Source organism: Suncus etruscus, chromosome 13 (assembly GCF_024139225.1).
Source record: "Suncus etruscus isolate mSunEtr1 chromosome 13, mSunEtr1.pri.cur, whole genome shotgun sequence".
NCBI classification, from domain to species: Eukaryota; Metazoa; Chordata; class Mammalia; order Eulipotyphla; family Soricidae; genus Suncus; species Suncus etruscus.
This window is the reverse complement of record NC_064860.1, coordinates 72,083,801-72,107,642: the sequence shown is the minus strand read 5'-3', so window position 1 is coordinate 72,107,642 and position 23,842 is coordinate 72,083,801. Positions and strand designations below refer to the sequence as shown.

General features: G+C 31.5%; 1 protein-coding gene across 2 annotated transcripts in view; it reads right to left on the bottom strand.

The window, feature by feature from the left end:
* CADM2 (cell adhesion molecule 2) overlaps nt 1-23,842 on the bottom strand; it is a 1,096,781-nt gene that overhangs the window by 320,004 nt on the left and 752,935 nt on the right. For both annotated transcript variants that reach the window (XM_049785499.1, XM_049785500.1), the window contains exon 2: nt 3,304-3,330. In XM_049785499.1, coding sequence (XP_049641456.1) covers nt 3,304-3,330 — 27 coding nt within the window. The remainder of the gene's footprint in view (nt 1-3,303; nt 3,331-23,842) is intronic.

The following is a 23,842-nucleotide window of genomic DNA, read 5'->3' as shown; positions in this document are numbered from 1 at the left end:
AAACCTTAAACCTATATTTGCATTTCAATAAAGAAAGTGACACATGGTAACTGTAGCCATTAAGCAAGTAAGATATAATATTCATTTAGACTTGCAAATGGACTATCTAGAAGAGTCTCTATCCTCCCTTATAGTTTGTATTTTGAAACATGATGGATGACAATTACACCACAATAACTAATGAGAGTACCTATGCAGTTGGAAATAAAAATAAAATAAACTAATGAGAGTACCTATGCAGTTGGAAATAAAAATAAAAACCATGTTATATGAAAAGGCACTTTGAAAACTATCAAAATTGTCTATATTGTGACCCATTAAATGATCTTGAAATACATGTTTATGAAGTGTGCTTGTCTTGTCTGAGTTCAGCATTTTAGATTAGCTATGCCTAATGCTTTTTCTAGAAAATTACCCATCTTATCAAGAAACTAATTACCTCCTCATTTTCCCATGAGATAGGAAGGTTGATACAATGTGAATTAAAGAGAAGTTCAGGAGTAAAAAAACAACGACAGAATCTTTTATAAAAGTAGTTTCCTTATCAATATAAACAACATGGCATGTCCAATTTATTTGTTTATTTGTTTCTGATATAAACTCCCCATCATTCTACTTTACTCCAATTCTCAAACCTTGGCCTATAGCAGTGCTTTTCAATTATTTTCTGTCATGCCCAAGTAAGAAGAAGAAAACATTTTTCGTGCTCCCCCCGTGCGACTGTAAATAGTATATTTATTTAAAAAAAAAAACTTTAACCTGCACAACAAAAAATATAAAATATTTTGAGCTGATTTTTTAATCAGAGGTGATGTCTGGATTAATGGCTACAATGAGCATGTTTTGCAATGCATAGCTTTTCAAAGCGGGGTTTGAAGCAGGACACAGCAACTCTCAGCTCCAGGGACAAACAGAGACATAAACATGGGGCTTAGCTTGTAATGACAATGTTGGCTGAGGTCAAACGCGACCCCCTTTATGGAGCCTCGAGTCCCGTCCACCTCCCGGGGCGGGGGGCGCCTCACTATTTGAGAAGCACTGGCCTATAGAGAAACACTGGGATTGAGGGGACATAACATCAAACAAAGCAATAAATATTCTACAAACAAATGTCCATACATATGAGGACTAGGAAAGTGTCATTCAATTTCCTAGTAGAAAATAATTGATTTTCAAAATGACATTTTTCTGCAAAAATAAGGAAATGTATACTGGCTGCATGTCTATCATGCTTATCCTATTGACATGATACTATTATAATGACTAAGATTTTTATAGTCTGCAAAGAAGTTTTTAATAAATGAAACTCACTTAGAAGATGTGAGGGAAATATTCAAGAGAGAACAAAGACATGAGAGGACAAGCCTATTCTTTTTTGAGAAAAGAAAGCTATCTTCGAGGGTTCATTATCTATGACACTAGCTATATATAAATAACTGCTGACTCACTGACTAGTTTGAATCATATATAAATGAGTAGTTTTAAATCTGCTTTATTTTCTTTAAAAAAAAAACACTAACAATTGTCAGTACATAACAGTTTCCATCATATTTTCTTCTGTTAGGACATAAGAACTTAGCCCTTTACAATATCTTAAAATCTTCCCCTTTTGTGCCATATAAATTAATTATACATGACTCACACACAAAAACACTTCCTGTTTATTCCCTGGTATAAAACTTCGACTAAAAGTGAACTATTTTTAAAATAGTAGCATCCTCATATAATTTGCTCACAGTTAAAAGCATTGTATTTACTCCTTACAAATTTTTTTTCCATTTGAAGACCTTTTTCCTTAACATATTGGACCAAAAATCCATTGAATAGTTATTCCTGAATTTTATGTATATGTGTGTGTATATATACATATATATACATAGCATTTATATATGTATTAAAATGCTTAGAGTATCCATTGAGGAGAAGTTCATTTCAGAAAATTTTAGCTTTTATTTATTGCTATTTTTGGGTCACACCAGGCAGTGCTCAGGGGTTACGCCTGGCTCTTCACTCAGAAATCGCTCCTGGCATACTAGGGGGGGACCATTTGGGATGCCAGAATTTGAACCACCGTCCTTCTGCATGGAAATGCCTTACCTCCATGCTATCTCTCTGGCCCCACAGAAAGTTTTAGCTTTTGTCTCTATAAAACCTAACATAGGCACAGAGTGAACTATGTCCTAATGCCCACGGTAGGCTGAATATATGTGGAGAAAGATTGTTCAAATTAAAACAGAGAGTAAGTTTCGGGCAGCACAAAATCAAGCAAAAAACTCTGTTTACACTGAAAATATCTAAAAGTCCTGACATGACTTTACAGATACTGGAATTTAATTTTTAGCTGTAAATTCACAAGGGAAACTTTTTTTAAGTTAATACTTTGTCATCTGGATAGTATAATCTAATTTACCATCCATTGATTTTAAGACTTATTAAGTGAATATAAAAGTGATTATTATGACAGTTGTCATGCAATGATTTGCAGTAATGGATCAAGTTCACTTCAATTGTATCATCGAATTAACGGTTCTCTACTATAAATAAAAAGTCCATTTAAAAGGAAATGCTCACTAAACTGAAATAGACTGTGCATTCCTATTTCCAAAACTTTATTTATGCTTTTATGTACTACTTTACTGTGTATTGACATAGTTCAAATTCCTCTATCTTAATAAAGCATTCTTTGACAACAAATGTCTATATCAATACTTCAAAATCTCTTTATATCTTACTCAAATTTTTACATAGTTCCATGTTCTCTAGGCAACACAATATTATAGGTTTGTTTTTGGTGGATGGTATATTCAGCAACACTATAAAACAGGAGAGCATCCTGGCATTGTCAAGCATAGTCTCTTTTCTGAATATCTGTCTTGTCATTTCTAGCAAATGCACACATAATGCTACTAGATAAAGGAAAAATGAATGAATGAAATAATAACTTTTCTCTTTGATAGAATTCTTTGAATAATTTTGAGAACTTACATCAGCTTTACTTTATTTTGCATTTATTTCCAATTTATGATTTCATCAAAGAAACTACAGTCAATTGGCAAAGGGGTAAATCAATAAAGTGCTTAACTCTGCTTGGACCAAGGTGGGAAATAACATAGAAATATTAACTCAGAAATGATCATGAATTTATGGACAGATCAGGAATCAAGGAATTAGAGTTACGTATATTTGTATTTTTAAGCACTTATGAATAACATCAGTATACTTAAAAGAATCATTTTAAAGGACATGAAAGACTAGGTAAGAAGATGAATCATGGGAAATCATGCAGAATGTACAGGAACTCACCTTTAGCTTTACTCTTTGAAGCAGCCGCTGGTACCAAGGAAAGAAAGCATAAGAAGAAGAGAACAGAAATAATAGATATTAGAGAGTGCAAGTACTAAACAAAGGAGATATGTTATTACTAATAGTTACAATGAAAAGATAAATATTTATGGTTATATGAAGAACACAGATTAGAGGAAAAGAATTTTTAATAAAGAAAATGATGAATGTTTTATTTTGTTAGCTCAATTTAGTTATTTTGTTAGCTCAATTAGCTCTTGAGTATGAGAGAGTAAAAAATATGAGTCAAACAGAAAAATTCCAAATATCATTCCTTTTAAAATAATTGTCTATCATTGAATTCTTCTTAAATATAAACTTGCACTAATAACAAGAAAAACATATTTCAAGTATGTGTAATACTTGAAAAAATAATTGAAAAAATGTAATCCAAAAATTTGAAAACTTCACTTGAGTTGGTTACTTGGATTTTCTCAGTGCTTATTGCAAGAGAAGATGGTGAGTACTTCTTATATATTCTACTTAATGACAACCAAAAGAAGTAAGTTCTTTTATTATTGTCTCACATATGTGAAAGTTGTTACTTAAAAAATAATTTTGGTTTTAAGTCAAATTATGAGGCAGAGCCATAGCACAGTAGATAGATCCTTTGCCTTGCAGGAGGCTGACTGGCAATCCTTAGCATCCCATATGGACCTCTGATTCTGCCAGGAGTAATTTCTGGTAGCAGAACCAGAAGTAACCACTGAGCTCTTCTATGTGTGCTCTCTCCCCCCCAAAAAAAATTGTCAAATTACATGACTATGACACAGCAAGAAATAAGTAAATTTTAAATTTGATTCAAAGTTTCTCTGACTAAAATGTGTTCCCCAAAATAGTACTTTAGCCTGCTGGGATTTAAGTGCATTGAGTCACCAACTAAATTGCAAACATTGGTTTTACAAAGGCAAATCAAAAATCACATGACTCATTAAACTCTAGACATTGGTACTTGATTGGCCAAATAGCTTGCATCTAGAAAACTCTATTACTTAAATGGCATTATTTACATTAAGAAATAGACATTTAAACTTATTTATATCAAATAGCATTATCTGAGATAAAAGTGAGGAAATTAGGAAACTTCTGCAGAACACGTTGGAACAAAATGACATTTCTAAACACTGAACCAATGATCCTACTTTGATTTTTAAATACTTATTTAAAAATTCCATTTCAAAACTTTATCAACATTTTTTCTTTTTCTATAAAAATAATATATTTATTTAAGCACCATGATTACAAGCATGTTTGTAGTTGGGTTTCTGTTATAAAAAAGAAACCCCCCCTTCACCAATGCAACATTCCCACCACCAATGCTCCCCAACTCCTTTTCCCACACTTCCTGCCTGCATTTGAGACAATCATTTAAATTCTCTCACTCACTACCATTGTCATGAAAGTTGTTAGAGTAGTTATTTCTTTAACTGCACTCACCACTCTTTGTGGTAAGCTTCATTATCATGGGCTCATCATCATCAGGCCCTCATCTCTATTGTCTCTGGGTATTATTACAATAATGTCTTTAATTTTCTTAAATCTTATAGATGAATGAGACTGTGACTATCTCTCTCCTTCTGATTTATTTCACTCAGCCTAATAATTTCCATGTCCATCCGTGAATATGAAAATTATGACTTCATTTTTCCTGATGCCTGCATTATATTCCTTTGTGTGGCTTCTTTAGCCACTCATCTGTTGTTAGGCATCTGGGTTGTTTCCAGATTCTGATTATTATAAATAGTGCTACAATGAATATAGGTGAGCGGAAGACATTTTTTGTGTGTTTTTATGTTCTTAAGGTATATCCCTAGGAGTGGGATAGCTGGATAATATGGGAGCTCAGTTTCCAGTTTTTTGAGGAATCTCCATTGTTTTCCATAAAGACTGGACTAGGTGGCATTTCTACCAGCAGTGAATGAGAGTTCCTTTCTCTCCATTTCCCCACCATCACTGATTGTTCCTGTTCTTTGTGATATGTGCCAGTCTCTGTGGTGTGAGATGGTACCTCATTGTTGTTTAGATTTGCATTTCCCTGATGATTAGTAATGTGGAGCACATTTTCTCAAAGAAGAAATACAAATGGCCAAAAGACACATGACATATTTTATTTTATTTTCAATCTCCAATATTAAAGACAAAGACTGGGGGATACTGTTCAAATGGACGGAAAGCATGTTTTGCATGTAAAATACTATAACCCTGAAAACAACTGGTTGTGACACTGGTGATCCATTAGCAGCACTTGGAATATCCCTATAGAAAAAAAAGAAAATGAAATATACTCGTTTCTAATGGGGAAAATGCAGTGTTTAATTTGTTTCACTGGGCTTCAGTAAGGTTTAATTTTGACTTAGAGTTTAGTACTCACCAAAACTCCTGGTAAGCTTTAATAAGCCATTAGATTTTGAGTTATTTGTAACCAAAAAAATTTCTAGCCAATTTAAATACTTGCTAATTATTATTTACCGTTTGCTAGTTCATAAAGAATGTGCATTAGATTTAAGTAATCACCTTTCTGCTGTCTTTATAAGGTAAATGATTAAACATTTTTCAGTAATAGTGTTTTATTTTATTTTAATTTTTTGGTTTTGGGGCCACACCTGGTGACAATTGGGTTACTCCTGGCAATGAGTTCAGAAATCACTCATGGGATGCTGGGGAATTGAACCATGGTCCATCCCAGGCTAGTGCACTCAAGGCAGATGCCTTCAGCTAGCGCTACCAATCCAGCCCCAGTAATAGTATATTAGAACTAAATTGTTGTATTAAATATCTTGCATTGCTTATTCTATAGATTTAAAAGGGAAGTTTGCTTCAATACTAAAATGTTCATAGTAATGTTAAATAAAATTAATTAGCTTAAAAACTGTTTTTAAGTCATAATAATGAAAAACATAAATGGATTGTCTTTGGTTTGGGGGACATACTTAGCTGTGTTCAGAACTTATTCTAGGCTCTATGCACAGGAGTAGTCATTGAAATTTGAGGGAACACATATGCTACCTAAGGACTCACACTAGGGAGATGACCTCTGCAGCAGCAAGCATTGCTTATGCCTTTGCTCTGTTCTGTGTGTGTCCTTGGTATCTTCTGCGTAGCTTATGCATTAATAAAATATTTAATAAGACTTAAATTTTAATTTTTATTTGTTATTTATTTTGGGGGGAGGTGTTCAGGGCTGCTCATACTTGGTGAATTGTTTCTCTCTGTGGTTTCTCTCAGCAGTGTCTTCAGACCAATTGGCCCTCAGGGACCATGTTGACTAGCAATGGAAGCCATTTATTCTAGATAAAATTCATGACCTCTGAAACTCTGAGCCATCTTCCTGGTTCTTTAAGTTACTTTTATTAAGAGATGTGCTCTTCAACCCGGGACAGAGCCATGTTTGATCTCTGACATCCCATATGGTCCCCTGAGCCCACAAGGAGCAATTTTTGAGCACAGAGCCAGGAGCCATCCCTGAGCACAGCTAATTATGGTCCAAAAAAAAAAACAAAACAAAACGAAGATGTGCTCTTATGTGGTGAATCTAATATTTTTCTTTTGTTGTGTATTGTAGAATAAAACTGACACATGCTAAAAATTTAGACATAAAATAGGTAAGGAAACTGTGTCTCATCCTTTTCTAATGCAAGGTTCTCAAATAATCAATGCTAACTATTTATGTTAGACAAGACATTTTGCAGTTTTTATACAAACAAGGTACAGAGAGATCTTACGTAGTTCGTGGGGATGCATGCTTTGCATGCTAGAGATCCAATTTGGATCCCTGGCCCTGGATGATTTCCAGAGCACTTCTAGAATGACCTTTATGCACAGAATTCAGAACTACATCTTTGAGCCTTTAAGTGGGGCCTCAATACAAAAACAAAAAATGAATGACAATAGTATCTGTACTATGTATTTTCTCAAGAGGAACATGTTATATACATTACTTGCAGGCTCACTTTCCTATGTCTCTTAGGTTAACACATGAAATTAGAATTCCCTAATTCTACTAATTGAAAATTTAGATATTCTGTATCAAAATGGAGAAATAATTCACTATTGACAGATTATTAATTGTTTGTAGTATTTTTTTTCCTATTTCTAACCAAACTGTGGCACCTTCTAAATACTGCAGGGATGTTTTGTTTCTCAAAGGTTATTTTTAGGCTGTTTTCATAATTCTTTTCAGAAAAGGTTCTACAAAGATGAAACCATAAATACTGTAAGTGGAAAGCATGTATGTATTTGTAAAAGAAATAGTGTGAGTATACCAAAATAAAAGCAAGCCAGGAGAAGACAAAGAGAAACCATCACATAAAATCAATAACTGCTACAACTCATGTTCCATGAATCTTGTAAAAAACTATTTTCTCTAAATTTCTTTTACTTGCTTTCAATTAAAATTTAATCTTTAAATCTTGGCAGAAAGTTATTAGACTTAACAATTTAAATAATCAGAATTTATTCTTTTTCTGTCTTTTTAACAAATCAATGGATATTAGAGAAAAATGCACTCTAGAATAATGCACTCAAAAATATTTCCTCTTCCTAAGAAATTACTTCCCAAACTCAAAATCACTTTTAAAGTTTAGCAGGAGTTAAAATAAACATTCACAAAATATCTTACAAAAAGCAATAATAATTAGTATTTATCTTTTAAAAATAAAATACTACCAATCTTTTACTAAAATAATATTTTGATTACACAGTAGAGAAGTAAAAATAAAAAGATCAAAAAGGTAAATCTTAACATTTCTGAATTGAAAAATAATGAATTATTAAAAATTTCAACATTGCACAAAGGCAGATGATTTTATTCCCAGATTATTGTACATACAGAAATAAAATAGAAATGAAATAAATGTGTTCTGCTTGTTTTCATGTATGTTCAAGAAACTAATAGTAGACTAGGCTGGTTAATATAATGTTAATATAATTGGAAAGAGGCCAGGCTACCAGGCTTGTTAGCCCAATTATAATTCTCTGCATATTCAATAAAAGAAACCAAGATGACAGCAATACTGTCATAAATGTCATGTTCAATACTTGTAAGATTTTCCATTGTCAGCATAGTCCAATTATAAGTCAATTGTAAAGTGCACATTGCATACCCCCAAAAGTGACTGAAAATGATCTTAAAATATGATTTTAACAGTTCATACTTAAAATGAAAAGCAACGAATTGAAGGTACTTTGACCAGAGAAAAGTTTGGAAATTACATTGACACTTCTTTACTTTTCTAATAAATGGACCAGTCATAACTTTTACATTATATCTGTGTATAATATATTTCAGAGGTGATTCTTAAATATGTCAATGATAAAACTTATCATTTTAATATAGTAAAATTATGCACATAATTTTTATAATAGGATTCTTATAACTATTTATAAAAAACCAAAGGATAAAATAAATATTAGAATTATTATAATATTATTTCAAAATACTCCAATATAAGAAATACATAAAAATCAATAATTGATTATATTATTAATTTATTTAGTTATATTGACTGAATTTTTTATTTGACTGTAAGACTAACAACTAACAACATGAAAATTGAAGGTTGTAAAATTTTGTTTCACCGTGGAATACAAGGACTACGGTTACAGACGACATATTATACTGCAATTTGCATTTTGATTTCTTCTTAGTTCTTATTTTTACATTTAATATTGGAACAAAGTAATTATGTATTCTTTTTTCCTGATGTTTAAAATCCTAGAAGACAGATTTTTGTTTTCCTTTAGTAGTATTTACTGTAAGTTCCTATACTAATAAAATATTTAGCATATAGATAGCATTTTTACACTAAAAACTAATGCTAAAGACTTCAGTTTTGAATAGTCTTATCTTAAGGTTATGTTATATTTTTGTTTTTGTTTGTTCTGTTTTTGGGTCACACCCGGCAGTGCCCAGTGGTTACTCCTGGCTCTATGCTCAGAAATGGCTCCTGGCAAGCTCAGGGAACCACATGGGATGCCGAGATTTGAACCTCCGTCCTTCTGCATGAAGGCAATTGCCTTACCTCCATGCTACTTCACCGGCCCCCATGGATTATGTTATATTTTATTTGAAATGAATATTTTAGCTTTTTTCTCTTTTTTATATTCAAATTCATAGATTAAAAGGGAATTATTTTGTTGTTTTTGTTCCTGTTGCTATACCTAGCAGTGCGTAGGGGCTACTCCTGGCATTGTTTAATAGGAGTAACTCCTTGGTGGTGCTTGGAGGACCATTTGGGATGCCAGGGATCAAATTCAGGCCAGCTGCATGAAAGGCTAATGACTTAACTCATGTGTTATTGCTCTGACCTAAGAAGAAATTATTCTTAAAAAGTAAAAATAAAACTTACTACAAAGGTTTTTAAAAAAGAAACAACCTCCTAGTATTTATGATTTTATATACAAATACATTTGATGTTTTACATGCCCAAAGAGATTTTAGAGCAAACATAACTAAAAAACAAGAACTCAAAATTTTCTCATACACATATGTAAAATAAAAGAAAATATAGTCACTATTTTCCAAATAAAATAGAATAAAAATGAAGATATCTAAGGATCTATTACAAAATTGGAATTTCAAGAGATTGACTGACCTTTTAGATGACAGTTATATAGTAGATCATTTACACCCAAAACATTCATAATAAAGCATTTACATGAAAATAAAAAAATCTTCTAAATAACACTGAAACTTAAAAAAGTAAGATATATGTATATATATTATGTGATTATAGATATAAAATAGCATATAGAGGCCATAATGATAGCACAGTGGGTAGGGTGTTTTCCTTGCAAATGGGTTGATCCAGATTCAGTCTGTGAAATCCATATTGTACCCTGAGCCTATCAGGAGTGATTCCTGATTGCAGAACCAGGAGTAGCCCTGAGTGACCCCAAGTACAGTTCCAAACCAAACCAAAACCAAAACCAAAAGCAATATAGTGTTAATCAATACTAGATGTGTTTGATTTCCTTTTACAAAGAATAAAACCATGATTTGAAACAAAGTACTTAAATTATAATACTTAACATATTATTACAGCCTTTCAATATATGGAAATTATAATCATTGCAATCAGGCCTGAATAGCTACTACATTTCCTCCCTTTTAATTTTTCTCCTCAACTCTTTATTCATCATTGGAGATTTACCCAAACTAACATTTTTTCTATCAAATAAAATAATCGAAACACTAGAATTTTTATCTATACCTCATTAGATTTGGAAGCCATGAAAAAGTGTTACTTTAGCTAATGTCTTTCACAAGTTTTTATTCTTAATTACAGAAATTTCACACTTAGGGGGAAATGTATGAAAAAGATGCTGTAGAAAGAAATATTTGCTAAAATAGATGTACCCCAGAAAAGCAAAATATTATATAGTTAACAATGGTTTACATCACAGAGATTTAAATAAATGGAAAGAATATATAGAAGAAAACATAAATGAGAAGTTTTTCATCACTAGCCTTACATATTTATGGCTTTGTAATCATCTCCAATGGCTATGTCAACAATAACTAAATAAACAAATAGGATTCTATCAAGTTATAAAGCTTTGGAGAAGGAAAATAAATTATTGTTAAGCCAAATTAAAATTTCTCTTCAGAAAGAAGCTCCAGCAAAGAAATAAAAAAGAAAATTATTTGAAAACTTAGTGATCATTAAAAGGGAAATTGGCTTTATTAAAAGAGAAAATAGCAGGCAATACATATTTTTATGACAGGAAATCATACTACTTAATTAGTATGAAGTTTGGATAAGATCATGACTTGACACTGACTTTAAATAATATTTAAATAAGACAAAAAGATATCAAGGAATGCAATTAAATCCTGCATTTGAAAAAAATACAATGAAGAAGATGAAGAAATATCACAGAAAGTAAGGACCTTGACTCAAATGCAGTCAACTTGATTTTTATGCCTTGCATTATATATGGTAACTCAAAGCCCACCCTAATGGATCTTTGAGTGCAGAATCAGAGTAAACTGTGAGCACCTAAAAACCTAAAACAATAAAAATGAGAAAGCAGACTATATTTATAAATTTGCTTAATGAAACAAACACCATAAAATAATAGTTGAAAGGGATGTATATATAAAACACAAACGGCATGTTTAGCTTTTTTTATGGAAATAGGTTTCTGTAAAATAATAGTTGAAAGGGGTGTATACACATCGACATGTATAACTTTTTTGAACATTGATTTGAATGAACTCTGGATTGTTTAAGAACCAGATTATTGGTTAAGGGATTGTTTATAATGTTAGTGTAGGCACTGATATATTTTTCAGTCACAATATTTATAAAATGTGAATAACAGTCCTTTGCTTGAGATTATTTCAAAATAATCTTGTAATGTTTATTATCATTTTCTTTATGCATTTGTTTATTGTTTGGAATTCTGATAGTATAAAATATTTAAATAATTTAATGATCTGTTTTCTTTTAATATTAATGTTTGTTTTTGTTTGATGTTTGTTTGGGTCATGCTGTGCAGTTCTCAAAGCTTACTTCTGGCTCTGTGATCAGGGTTCACTCCTGGCAGGGTTTAGCACCAAAAGGGATGCAGGGGATCAAACCTGAGTCAGCTGAGTACAAAGCAAGCAGCCTATCTATCTCTCCAGCCCTCTCAATTTTACAGTTCCTTGCAGCCACTTTTTAATAACATGATTACATGAAATAATGTATATGTAAAACACATTGAATTGTTTATTGGTCTTCTTATTAGATGAAATCAATTTATCAATTTAAACTCTGGAACATGAATTATATATTCGAGGCATAATTAAAATAATTCTCATAATTTAATAAGATTTTGTCCTAAAATATGAGTGTTTTCCTCAATAAAATAACTTTTTAGTTTTTGATAGATGAGACATATTTATTTCTAACTTTTGTGTTCATATGTATTTTGAAAATTAGGAAATTTCTGTAATTATGTTTTTAATATTTCCTTATTTTATAAATACTGAATTAATTGTATCAAACCCATAACTTTTGTGTTCAAAAGATTCTCTGCTACTTTATAGTACTGACAGCTTATATATAAAAAATCACGTTTCAATTTTTATTTGTAATTTCAAGTATATCTTAAACGTTATTCATTTCCAATTTATATATCACACATTTACTTAGCTTTTGTTTAGGTATGTATCAGCTTATGTTGTCAAAATATTTCAAATTTATTTTTCACTATAAGTTTATTACTTTCACAGTAAGGTCTGCAGGGAGTTTTGCAACTCTTTAAGAAAACTCATACCTCTATATATAAACTAAATGCAAAATTTTATATGTGTAAGTCATATAAAAACATGAAATTTTTCTGATACTGAAAGAATAAATGATTCTTAAAAAAATAAAGTACATGGAAAATTTGTAGCCATATTTCATGTCTATGTTACTAGACCAGGAAGCTATTTTGAAAATGTGCTAAATCTGTAACAGGAATAATATAGAGAAATGTTAGATTTGTCTAATTTTGATGAACACATTTAATATAAATATTTAAGTATTTGTTACTATGTGAACATTATTAGATTAAAATATATTTGTTGGACCAGAAAGATAGTACAGGAGGTAAACTCTTTGCCTTGCAGGCTGACTCTAGTTTAATCCCAAGAATGCAAATATTTGCCTAAGCACCACCAATAATGAGTGAGCCCATGAGCTCTAAACCAGGAGTAAGCCCAAAGTACAATCAGATATGAATCCAAAAGAAAACAAAATGAAAAAGTTTTGTAAGTAATTTAAATAAATGCTTAGAAAAATAATTTTTAATACAGAGAGATTGTGAACCTTTTAATTTTTTTCTAGATCCCCAAATTATATGTTTTAATATAAATATTGACCAGAATAATTTATTTTAACATATATCACATTTAATGAATCATTTTAATTAATTAGAATACAGGGAAATTAAGTCATATTTTTGTTTTGGTTTTTTTTGGTTGTTGTTTTAAGTCATTTGTATGCCCATAAGAATTATAAAATAGTAAAATATTATATACATACATATATTATTTGGATAACTTTTGAGCCACCGATATTCACCCACTATCATGAAGAACCAAAAATTGCTAAGGTCTAGAATATATATGTAGCATGTGCACCATGTGCAAGGCATGATTACTAAAGGAGCATTTGGAATCTATTTATAGTGCATAGTTTCCATAAACCAAAGGCAAGAAATGTTAACATGTAGAAGCACCATATGTAAATATTTTAAATATAATCTTTAGCAGTTTTCATTGTGCTATAAATATGGTTTTTCACTGCATAGACACTATTTCAGTTGTAGTTTTAATACATGTAATGAAGAAATATTCAATTACTGATTTAAATGAAAGTTGATTGCCAAGTGTATTATTAAACTTGTCCTATAGAGAATTTCAGCAGCAGCTTTTTTCTTTTTCTGTTTTTCTTCCTTCTTTCTTCCTTCTTTTCTTCCTTCTTTCTTCCCACCTTCCTTCCTTTCTTTTCTTCTTTCCTTCTTTCTTTTCCTTCTTCTTTCTTCTCTTTCTCCCTTCCTTTCTCCCTCCCTTCCTTCTTCCTTCCTTCCTTCCTTTCTTCCTTCCTTCCTTCCTTCCTTCCTTCCTTCTTCCTTCCTTTCTTTTTCACTTCCCTCCTTCCTTCCTCCCTTTCTTTCTTTCTCTCTTCCTTCCTTCCTCCCTTCCTTCCTTCCTTCCTCCCTTCCTTCCTTCCTCCCTTTCTTCCTCCCTCCCTCCCTCCCTCCCTCCCTCTCTCTCTCTCTCTCTCTTTCTTTCTTTCTTTCTTTCTTTCTTTCTTTCTTTCTTTCTTTCTTTCTTTCTTTCTTTCTTTCTTTCTTTCTTTTTTTCTTTCTTTTCTCTTTCTTTCTATCTTCCCTCTTTACCTCCCTCCTTCCTTTTTTTCCTTCTCTTTCCTTCTTTCTCTCTTCCTTCCTTCTTCCCTTCTCTTCCTTTTCTTCTTTCCTTCCCTCTTTCTTTTTTCTTCCTTTTTCTTTCTTTCTTTCTTTCTTTCTTTCTTTCTTTCTTTCTTTCTTTCTTTCTTTCTTTCTTTCTTTCTTTCTTTCTTTCTTTCTTTCTTTCTTTCTTTCTTTCTTTCTTTCTTTCTTTCTTTCTTTCTTTCTTTCTCTTTTTTCCTTCCTTCTTTCTTTCTTATTTCTTTCATTCATTCTTTCTTTCTCTCTCTTTTTCTTCCTTCCTTCATTCTTTCTTTCTCTCTTTTTCTTCCTTCCTTCATTCTTTCTTTCTCTCTCTTTTTCTTTCTTTCTTTCTTTCTTTCTTTCTTCTTTCTTTCTGTCTTTCTTTCTTGCTTTCTTTCTTTCTTTCTTTCTTCTTTCTTTCTTTCTTTCTTCTCTTTCTTTCTTTCTTTCTTTCTTTCTTTCTTTCTTTCTTTCTTTCTTTCTTTCTTTCTTTCTTTCTTTCTTTCTTTCTTTCTCTTTCTTTCTTTCTTTCTTCCTTCTTTCATTATTTCTTTCTTTATCACATTTACTTTTTAATCAGAGATTATTATTATCTGTGTGCTGAGATACTCCTGGCAGTCTCTGCAAAACCACTTCTGGTGCCTGGAGTCAAAACTAGGATGGATTGCATGCAAGGCATACTTTCTACCCCCTTTTCTCCAACACTAAATTTCTTTGATTTTAATCTAGTCAGAAACTAAACTAAACTGATTGCATTTAGAACAAGAGAGAGGAGAGATTGTTGCATAAGTGTTGAGCACAGAAGGAGGGAAGATCATCTACTTTAGGGAAAGCAATTTTCAATTTATTCTATGATAAAGTTGGAACAGAAAATGTATGTTCTGTTGATGCGTTTTGCCCAGTTTGGACTTCGCATGAATTGTTACAAATTATGCTTATTCTGCTTTTTCTTCCAATAGACCCAACTGTGTAGACTTAGGGAGGATGGAGGGAGATTAGGGAATTAATGAATATGATTCCTGGACTTTGCATGACTTAAGATATCTATTTACTAGGTATCTCTAATAACAAATTTTACAGGATATAGACCACTTAACATTTAAAGAAACTGTACATGTGAAGGCAGGCACTTACAGCATACATTGAAACTGACAACACTGCTATAACTACTTCTCCTTAAAAACCTCATAAAACCACCTCTTCAAAGAGATTTATGAATAATGTGAACTAAATAATTCATGGGATTGCAGATGCCAGTCCAAATAGCCTCTCTTTTTAAGGTTTCAGTTTGTGGAACTGTGATCAAAAGCCTTCATCAGTCATGATAGTCGCATTTGTCCTCACTCCAAACAAACTAGATTTGCATGTGAATGTTTTTCATTGAAATGAGATATATAATATACCAGCCAAGGCCCAACTAAAAGGCATTTTATGCCATTTAAATTCAGTCAAATTAAAGGCTGAATACAACCTAAAAGGTCTACTCTCAGAACAGTAATTTGACACATCATAAATAAGAACCACTTTTTGTTAGTGTAGGTTCAGCACTTGTCAGATAATTGTACACAGTCATATTAACAAAGTACTGGCTGTTAGGGAGAAATAAACTATAAGAGAAATGCATGTTAAGTTACAAAACACATAAGCCATGTAAGACACCATCACTGGTTCAAATTTGGCATATTTTTTACTAGCATTTACGAAAAAGGCAGACTATGCTTTAAGCTGCTTGTATATTAAGATAAATTACCCCAACTAGATTTTTTATATCAAAATTAAGGTAAAATTATCTTAGGAACAATTTTCACTTGTTACTTAGTTTTGAACATGTGCCTTGAACTCTTTAACTTAGAAATGAAATTCTTGATTTTGGAGAGTGAAAACTGGAAACAATAGTAAAAATTATCAACTAAGCAGTCAAAACTGAATTGGAAAATAGCAAAGTTTAAAAACATTCTATTTTTATATAGCTTAGTAAAATATGACTGAAAATTTTATGGGAGGTTCTGAACATATATTATGATTTATTTTTTACTTTGTATTGGCTAGATTAAAATAAAATATCATTGAAATACATATTGGAAGTTTTTCTTAAAACAATATATTATATCTTTAAACTAGAATTATATGGCTAAAAAGCAAGATTTGTCATAAAACACACATAGATTTCCTAGAATTTTAACTGCCTCATAATTTGACCTTTATTTTTCAAAGTCTTTCACAATTAACTTGTATATATTTACAAATATCTAATAATTTTCTAAAAATACCTAATGCATTATTATGTCCTAAAATATTAAATATTACTTTTTTATTGAATTGTTTCTTATGGTAGCTAAAAAAGGCAATTCATTTATCTTTTCACTTACATCCTATCTTACAATAGAAATATATAAGAAATTATTATAGTAATGGAAAAACTAAACATTTTAGGTACATAAAATCTTTTGACATCATATATCAGCTTCCAATTCTGTCACATGCCTAGAATCAACTAAGATTCTAAAGATAGAAAAATAACTGTAACTATCTTATCTCCCTCCCTGCCAGTTAGTGAAAGCCTAGAATTTTATGAAAGTATTTTTCCAGACACTCCCTTTCTTTTTAATAGAAAAGTTTTATACACACAAAGAGAAAATTCTTCTCAACTGTGATGATTCTTTTGATATATCTATCATGTATAAGTGAGATTTGGGTGTCTCCAATATAAAAAGTTGAAGTTTTTATATAATTACATAGCACTATTTATCTATAATATCAAAATATAGCTTCCTGTTATTTGCAAAAAATATTTCAGTGTAGATTTTATCATTCAGGTTATTGTTTTGGTTTAATCCCTTGGACCCTACATACTCCCAAAATTCTGCCAGAAATGATACCTGAGTGCAGTCAGAAGTAAGTCCTGAGCACAACCTGATATTTTCCCACAAAAAAATTCAGTGTGTTCTAAGGAAATGTATAAATGCTAAAAAATACTTATATCAATTTTAAATCATAGCTAAGATGTACTAGCAATTTTACACATTTTTTGAAATGTTATTATTTATTTTATAATTATAGGTTTATATTTTAAATAATCACATGGTGAAACATAGAAATATACAATGAACTAAAATAAAGTGCATGTGGAATTATATAGAATAGAAAGTATACCCATACTTGTATATATATATATATATATATATTAAAACATATATTAATAGGGGCCGGAGAGATAGCATGGAGGTAAGGCATTTGCCTTGCATGCAGAAGGATGATGGTTCGAATCCTGGCATCCCATATAATCCCTCGAGCCTACCAGGAGCCATTTCTGAGTGTAGAGCCAGAAGTAACCTCTGAGTGCCATTGGGTGTGACCCAAAAACCAAAAAAAAAAAAACACCAAAAAACATATATTAATAATTATAACTATAGTTAAGCTTTATAAAATATATGGATATGAGTTAGCTAAACAACTTTTTCTGTTGTGATTCAACAGATAACATACATATTTTAATAGGTTTATTTTAATCCAAAAAATAAATGAGAAGTAAACATGTCTTCCTTTAGTGACCTAGATATTCTAGCTGTACCGACTGGTGAATTGTTTATTGGATAGTGAGAAATATACACATTTTAAATTTATTTAATAGTTACAACAATTCTAAAGAAGAAATTTTAGATTTAGATAATCATTATTGCAAACAAATCTATATAACGGAAATATTTAATATAATAGGGAAATTAGAACGTTTCTGATGCAATGGTACTACTTTAAAGGAAAACAACAGGAATGGCTTGTGGCAGGAAAACACAATATATCAGTGGGAATGTGAATGCTAATGAGAAGAAGCCAAGGGATAGGGATATAGCAACATATATTGCAAGCAAACACTGATGAGGGCAGATGTAGAAAAATGATTATCAACTTTAGACCCCTAGAGCAACATGAATGAAATCACATCCTTGTGTTCAGGGAAATAAAACAGGCAACTTGGATAGAAATAAAGAGAGGCTTTAATTATCTAAAAGTAAATTGGGAGCAGCCCATGATAATACTGAAGTGGGGTTATTATAGAACACAATGTAGAGTTAATTCAGAAATCAGTTTGTTCAAAAACATCAACAGCTGGGTTTAATAATAGACACAATGAATCAGAAACGAATAAAACCTTGAGATGGAAGATTATCTGAACAACTCTAATCATATTATTAGATATACTAAGGAAAATAAAAAGACAAAAAAATAACTTGTGAATATAGTTTTAAACAAGTTTTAAGAAATAAATCTGAGGTCATACTAGCCATTAGTATAAACATTTTAAGGATAACTTTTATAACTCTAAATGTCACATTGGACAAATTATATACACGAGAAGGAATTCATTATAAGTAATCTAAGATAAAATATGAAAGGAAAAATCTATATGTAATTGTTGAATAATTTTTCAGAGTTAAATTGAACCCTAATTAGCTTCATTTTTCTTAGTTTTTTTGAAGGTGAAGTTTAGGTGGGTCAGACAGAGGATGGCTCATATGGTTAACAAATATTTAATGAGACAAGTTCACAAATGGCAAGATATTCTGTGGAACAAGGTCTAGTTAAAAGCTTCAACTTGTGAAGTTCAAGGGATCATATAATAAAAATCCCAAGGAGTGTAAAATCAGGTCTGACTCCTGGTACAGACAGATAAGTTGAGGAATCATCTTGGAAAGAATATGAATAGAAATAGTAGAAATAGGCTTTTACCAGATGATAAATTTTTGAGTCAAATTTTATTAAAATTTCATACACTCTGTCTCTTGTCTTATACATATAATACATCTATTCAGTAGAAGCCTTCAACACCAGGTACTGGACCTCTGATCTCATCACTGTGTTATGGTGGTGAACTTGAATAAGATATGCTATCACTCTCTTACAAATTTGATCTCTAATATGATATGCTTCCAATAAAATTTTACTGAGTACATATATATTATATATACACATATATATGAAGCATTCAGAACAGAATTTGGTATATGGTAATGGTACAGAAATGTTGCTATTTTTTATTGTATCATTTGTGAGTGCATATAGAAATTATCTTTAAGTCACTGATCTTTATTTAGAATTTTACTAGTTGTTACCCAATTCCTTATAGAGGAACCAGAATTTAGTGGATATTTAAGCAGGTGTTTGAACTAATAAAAATTGAATATTTGCTATATTTGTATCAACATTGAAACACTGTCAAGAACAAAAAATGAACATAAGAATTTTGTCAATTTTTCACTATGTGATTATACTGTTTTTTGATGTTTCCTCCCTGGTTTTTTGCACATTTCAAGATAGTGCAGATATAAATCTCTCATCTAAATGTCATTAAATAAGGTCTTATGTTATACATATTTAGAGTAGCTTAACTTCCCAAACCACTACAAGATAATCCCCAAAAAGGAAAGAAAATACTTCCCCAAAGAAATTTCTGCCATGTGGCCTTACTAATATTTTATGTTAGAAGCTATTTTGACTAATTAGTTATTTGCTTTATAATAGATATATCTGAGTGCTCTGTTTTGAATGATAAGTCAGTTTTTTCTTAAGTGTGTGCTTATGTGTCTAACAGACTATGACCTGTAAGAGAGCTGAAATAGACATGTCTTTCTTTATATATACATAGTTGGAGCTATTCTGGAAAAAGAAAGGAAAACAAATTAGGAAGAAGAAAGAAGTAGGTTATAATGTTCTTTGGATATATATTGGTTCTCTCCACCCAGGAACTTAGATTTCTAAACTTCTAAATTTCTAAACCCATTTTGCAAAATATCAGGGAATTTCATGACAAGTAAATGGTCAGTAGAATTTAAATATGAACAATAATAATATAAAACTAGTTTGTTAATTTTTAGAAAGAGAAAAGAAGAAACAATATATATATTGTATATATATATATATATATATATATGTATAAATATTTTGAATACAAGAGAAGAAAACTCCTATTATATAATGTAGTTACAGATGTTGGCTAGGACTCATTTAAGGTGTGATTTTAATGAGTAAATTTACAAGGAATTTAGTTCTGTTAAAATAAGTTGAATTATTAAAAATTTAAAGGAAAAAAGAAAATCCTGCTCCAATAATCTCATTGAGCAAGCAAGACTTCTGAGGCTAGATGGCTGCAAAGCTTCATCTTCCTTTCTCTTAAGTTCTTTCTCATAGTTTCCTTTCTTGTAGAGTTTATCCTTAATGTGTCCATATTACAGGAGCTACAAGCTGCAGGCATACTAGTTATGTTAAAACCTTCTGAGACTCTATTTACATTTCTCCTGACAGTTGAATATTAATGCCATTAAAAGCAGAAGTAACCAATATCAACTTGTCTTAAAACTTGATCCTCTAAGATCATGAGAATGAATAAATCACTATTGTTTTAAGGCACTCTAAATTGGGTATATAACTAACCTGGACAATATGATCACAATATATGAGCCCTAATCATGATTAATCTTTCAGCAATCAATCTTTTAAAGTTCATTACAAAACAAGGGGCCAGAATGATGATGCAAGTGGTAGGGTGTTTGCCTTGCACTAGCTAACCTAGGACAAAATGTGATTCGATTCCCTGGTGTCCCATATAGCCCCCCAAGCTAGAGCGATTTTGAGTGTATAGCTGAAAGTAACCTCTGAGCATGATTATATGTGGCCCAAAAACAAACAAAAAATTCATTACTAAACAATTAAAAAGCAACAAAATCATACACATGATCATATAAAAATAATCCTCTAAAGTCTTCATTGTCCCTCAACAAAATATGTAAAGTTCACAAACTATTGCAAAGAAAAGGAGCCAATAAGTTATTATTACGTATACATAAATATTCATTATAACATATAAACAAAAGAACATGTAAATCAGCATATAAATCATAAAATCAGCAAATCAAGAAATAGTACATGATCAACAATTTGTCTCTACCAATATTTTATTCTTACTTTCATGTGCACCAGCATGGAAAGGGAAAGGCCCTGTTATTACCCATCTCTAGTCATGCGAAGAGGCCATTGATGTGCTATGCTAACAATTATAGTTTGTAATCACTGGTAAATATGCACAACAAAATTATTTTTTTTCTAATCTGACTATTTCTGTGTGTCATTTGCACATTTAAAAATGTTATTTGTTTTACTATTTTTGATATCTTTTACATAAACTAGTTAAATATATATATAAATGGGAGGTTATTTTATTATATTATATTATACATGCTTAAGAATAAATAGCATGACATTTTCGAGAATCACAGCTGAATAGTAATAGTGAGGTTAAAGAGATTAACATGATTTTGTATGTGTCAATTAAATCATATATACAAGTTCAATAGCTACTGTTTTGGAGCATTATGTGAAGTCATTGTACTCCCTGGTGGATTATGGATCTAGAAAACTATGGACAAATTACCAGAAGTATATTGCTTTCATTTCTCATAGAAAATTCCAGCTGCAATATTGTTCATATTATGTGCTGAGTGGCTAAATGGAACTGCCTCATACCTGCAATCAGAGACTTGAACAATAAAGTAGTACTGTAGCAATAAATAGAATTCTATCAAGTTTCATCAGTTTCTCAAGTCTAACTTGTTATACACTCCCAAAGACCTTAATCATAGTGGTCTCTTATGAAAATATTTCACAGAGATAAAATACAATAGCACAAATCCCGTTTCTTACATTTTAAAAAAGGTGGATTTTTAAGACCATTTTTCATATAGGCCTCTATAACTGTTAATTGGCAGCTATGTGATTACATAGCTTAATGTGGACAGATACACATTTTTTAAACTTTTTTGTTAACAATACTTAAGTTAAATTAAAAGCTACTGAGCTAAAACAACTGCAAAACTTAATATTTTTATTTTCAATATACATCAAGGATCAAAAGAAATTATTGGCTAGCAAAATATTTTATATTTGAATAAGAATGACTGGACTTTACATATCTTAGAAATAAACTTTGATGTGTTGAACATATTGTTGTAAAGCTTCTCGAACATTTTGCTTCATGCTTTTGCAGTAAACTGTAGATTGGGCTGAACTGATATTGCAGTGAAGCCTCATCCCTCCATTCTCCCTGGGTAACTTGACCTTACCTGCAAGACCCCGCCCATTCCTGGGAGGGGTCTTGGAAAAGGTAGATAAGGCCTTTGACCCAGGGGATTAGTCTCTCCCTTTTGGTCTTTGGCTAGCATGGAGGTCAAGGGGAAGATGGCTGAAAGGAGTTAAGATGCAGGGCAAGCTAAGAATAGCAAATGCTTAAAAGGTTATGATATAGACCACACATGTGGTGGATAGGGCATGAATAAAGTTGATGCTTCCTGATGCCTGTCTCTGGATGAGTGTGATTCCGCCGTTCACCTAAACCTGGGACCCGCCAACTGAATGGGGATTGCAGAGCCATGTGGCCTGGGATGGCAGAGAAATATCCATCCATCCATCCATCGTAATCCACCACCATCGTTAATTATTTAATGCAACATCGCAGCAGTTATAATGCATGCCTTACACAAAGTAATTGCATTTTCCTTCCCTAATGCAGTTGTGGTAACTCAAACCCTTCAGAAGTGATCCCTGAGCACAGAACCAAGAGTTAAGATCTGGGCACTGCCAGGAGTTGCCTCAGAAAAAAAACAAAATAAAAACAAAATAGTAAAATAAAAGGTAGGCTTGTATAATTTTATACTTTAAAAACTAATTTCTTGAGTTGGAAAATAGTACAGCTTTTTGCCTTACACCACTGCCAACCCAGGTTCTTTCTCTGGTATCCCATGGCTGCCAGGAGTAATCTCTGAGCACAGAACCAAAAATAAGCCCTGAGCAACAATGAATAAAAAAATAAAATAGATATTTTGTGATATGAAAATTAATAATCATATACTATCCATGTCCCACTTTTCTTTCACACACAATCTCTTAAAGAAATGTTAAATTCACCAAAAAGAACACCCTAGAGAAGCTCAAGGGTGTAGGGATCCATATTACTGGCGATTGAATCTGGGTGAGACACAAGCAAGGCAAACACCCTACCCACTGTACTTTACTCTGGCCCTGATTTTCCTTTATTTTATATGATTGTTATCCTTAATGTTATGATAGTTGTTTAAAATAAATATTTAAATACTTTTATAATTTTAAAATACATTTTAAATAAAGTAAAATAGCTTTATTTTGTGAGAGAGAAAGAGGGGATAAGATGATGGAGGATAGGAAGTGGGTTGCTCCTGGAGATGCTCAGTGGGACCATAGTAGGGACCAGACCAGGGTTGGCATGGTAATTGGCAAATAACCTAAGCTCCTGTACTATTTGACTGATTTCAATAAATATATCATATCTGATAGTTAAATTAATCGCATATGCTTAAATTAGCCACAGCATCGTTTTTAGTACAGAAAATACAAAAAAAAAATATAGAGTTCTTATGTTGTGCAGATTCAAGTACATCAAGAGTTTTCAGGTATGGGGCCTCAGTTGGTAGCACAGTGGTAGGGTGTTTGCCTTGCGAGCAGGCGGCTGAGCCAATATGGACCCGGGTTTGATCCCTGAAATTACATATGGTACCCTGAGCCTGCC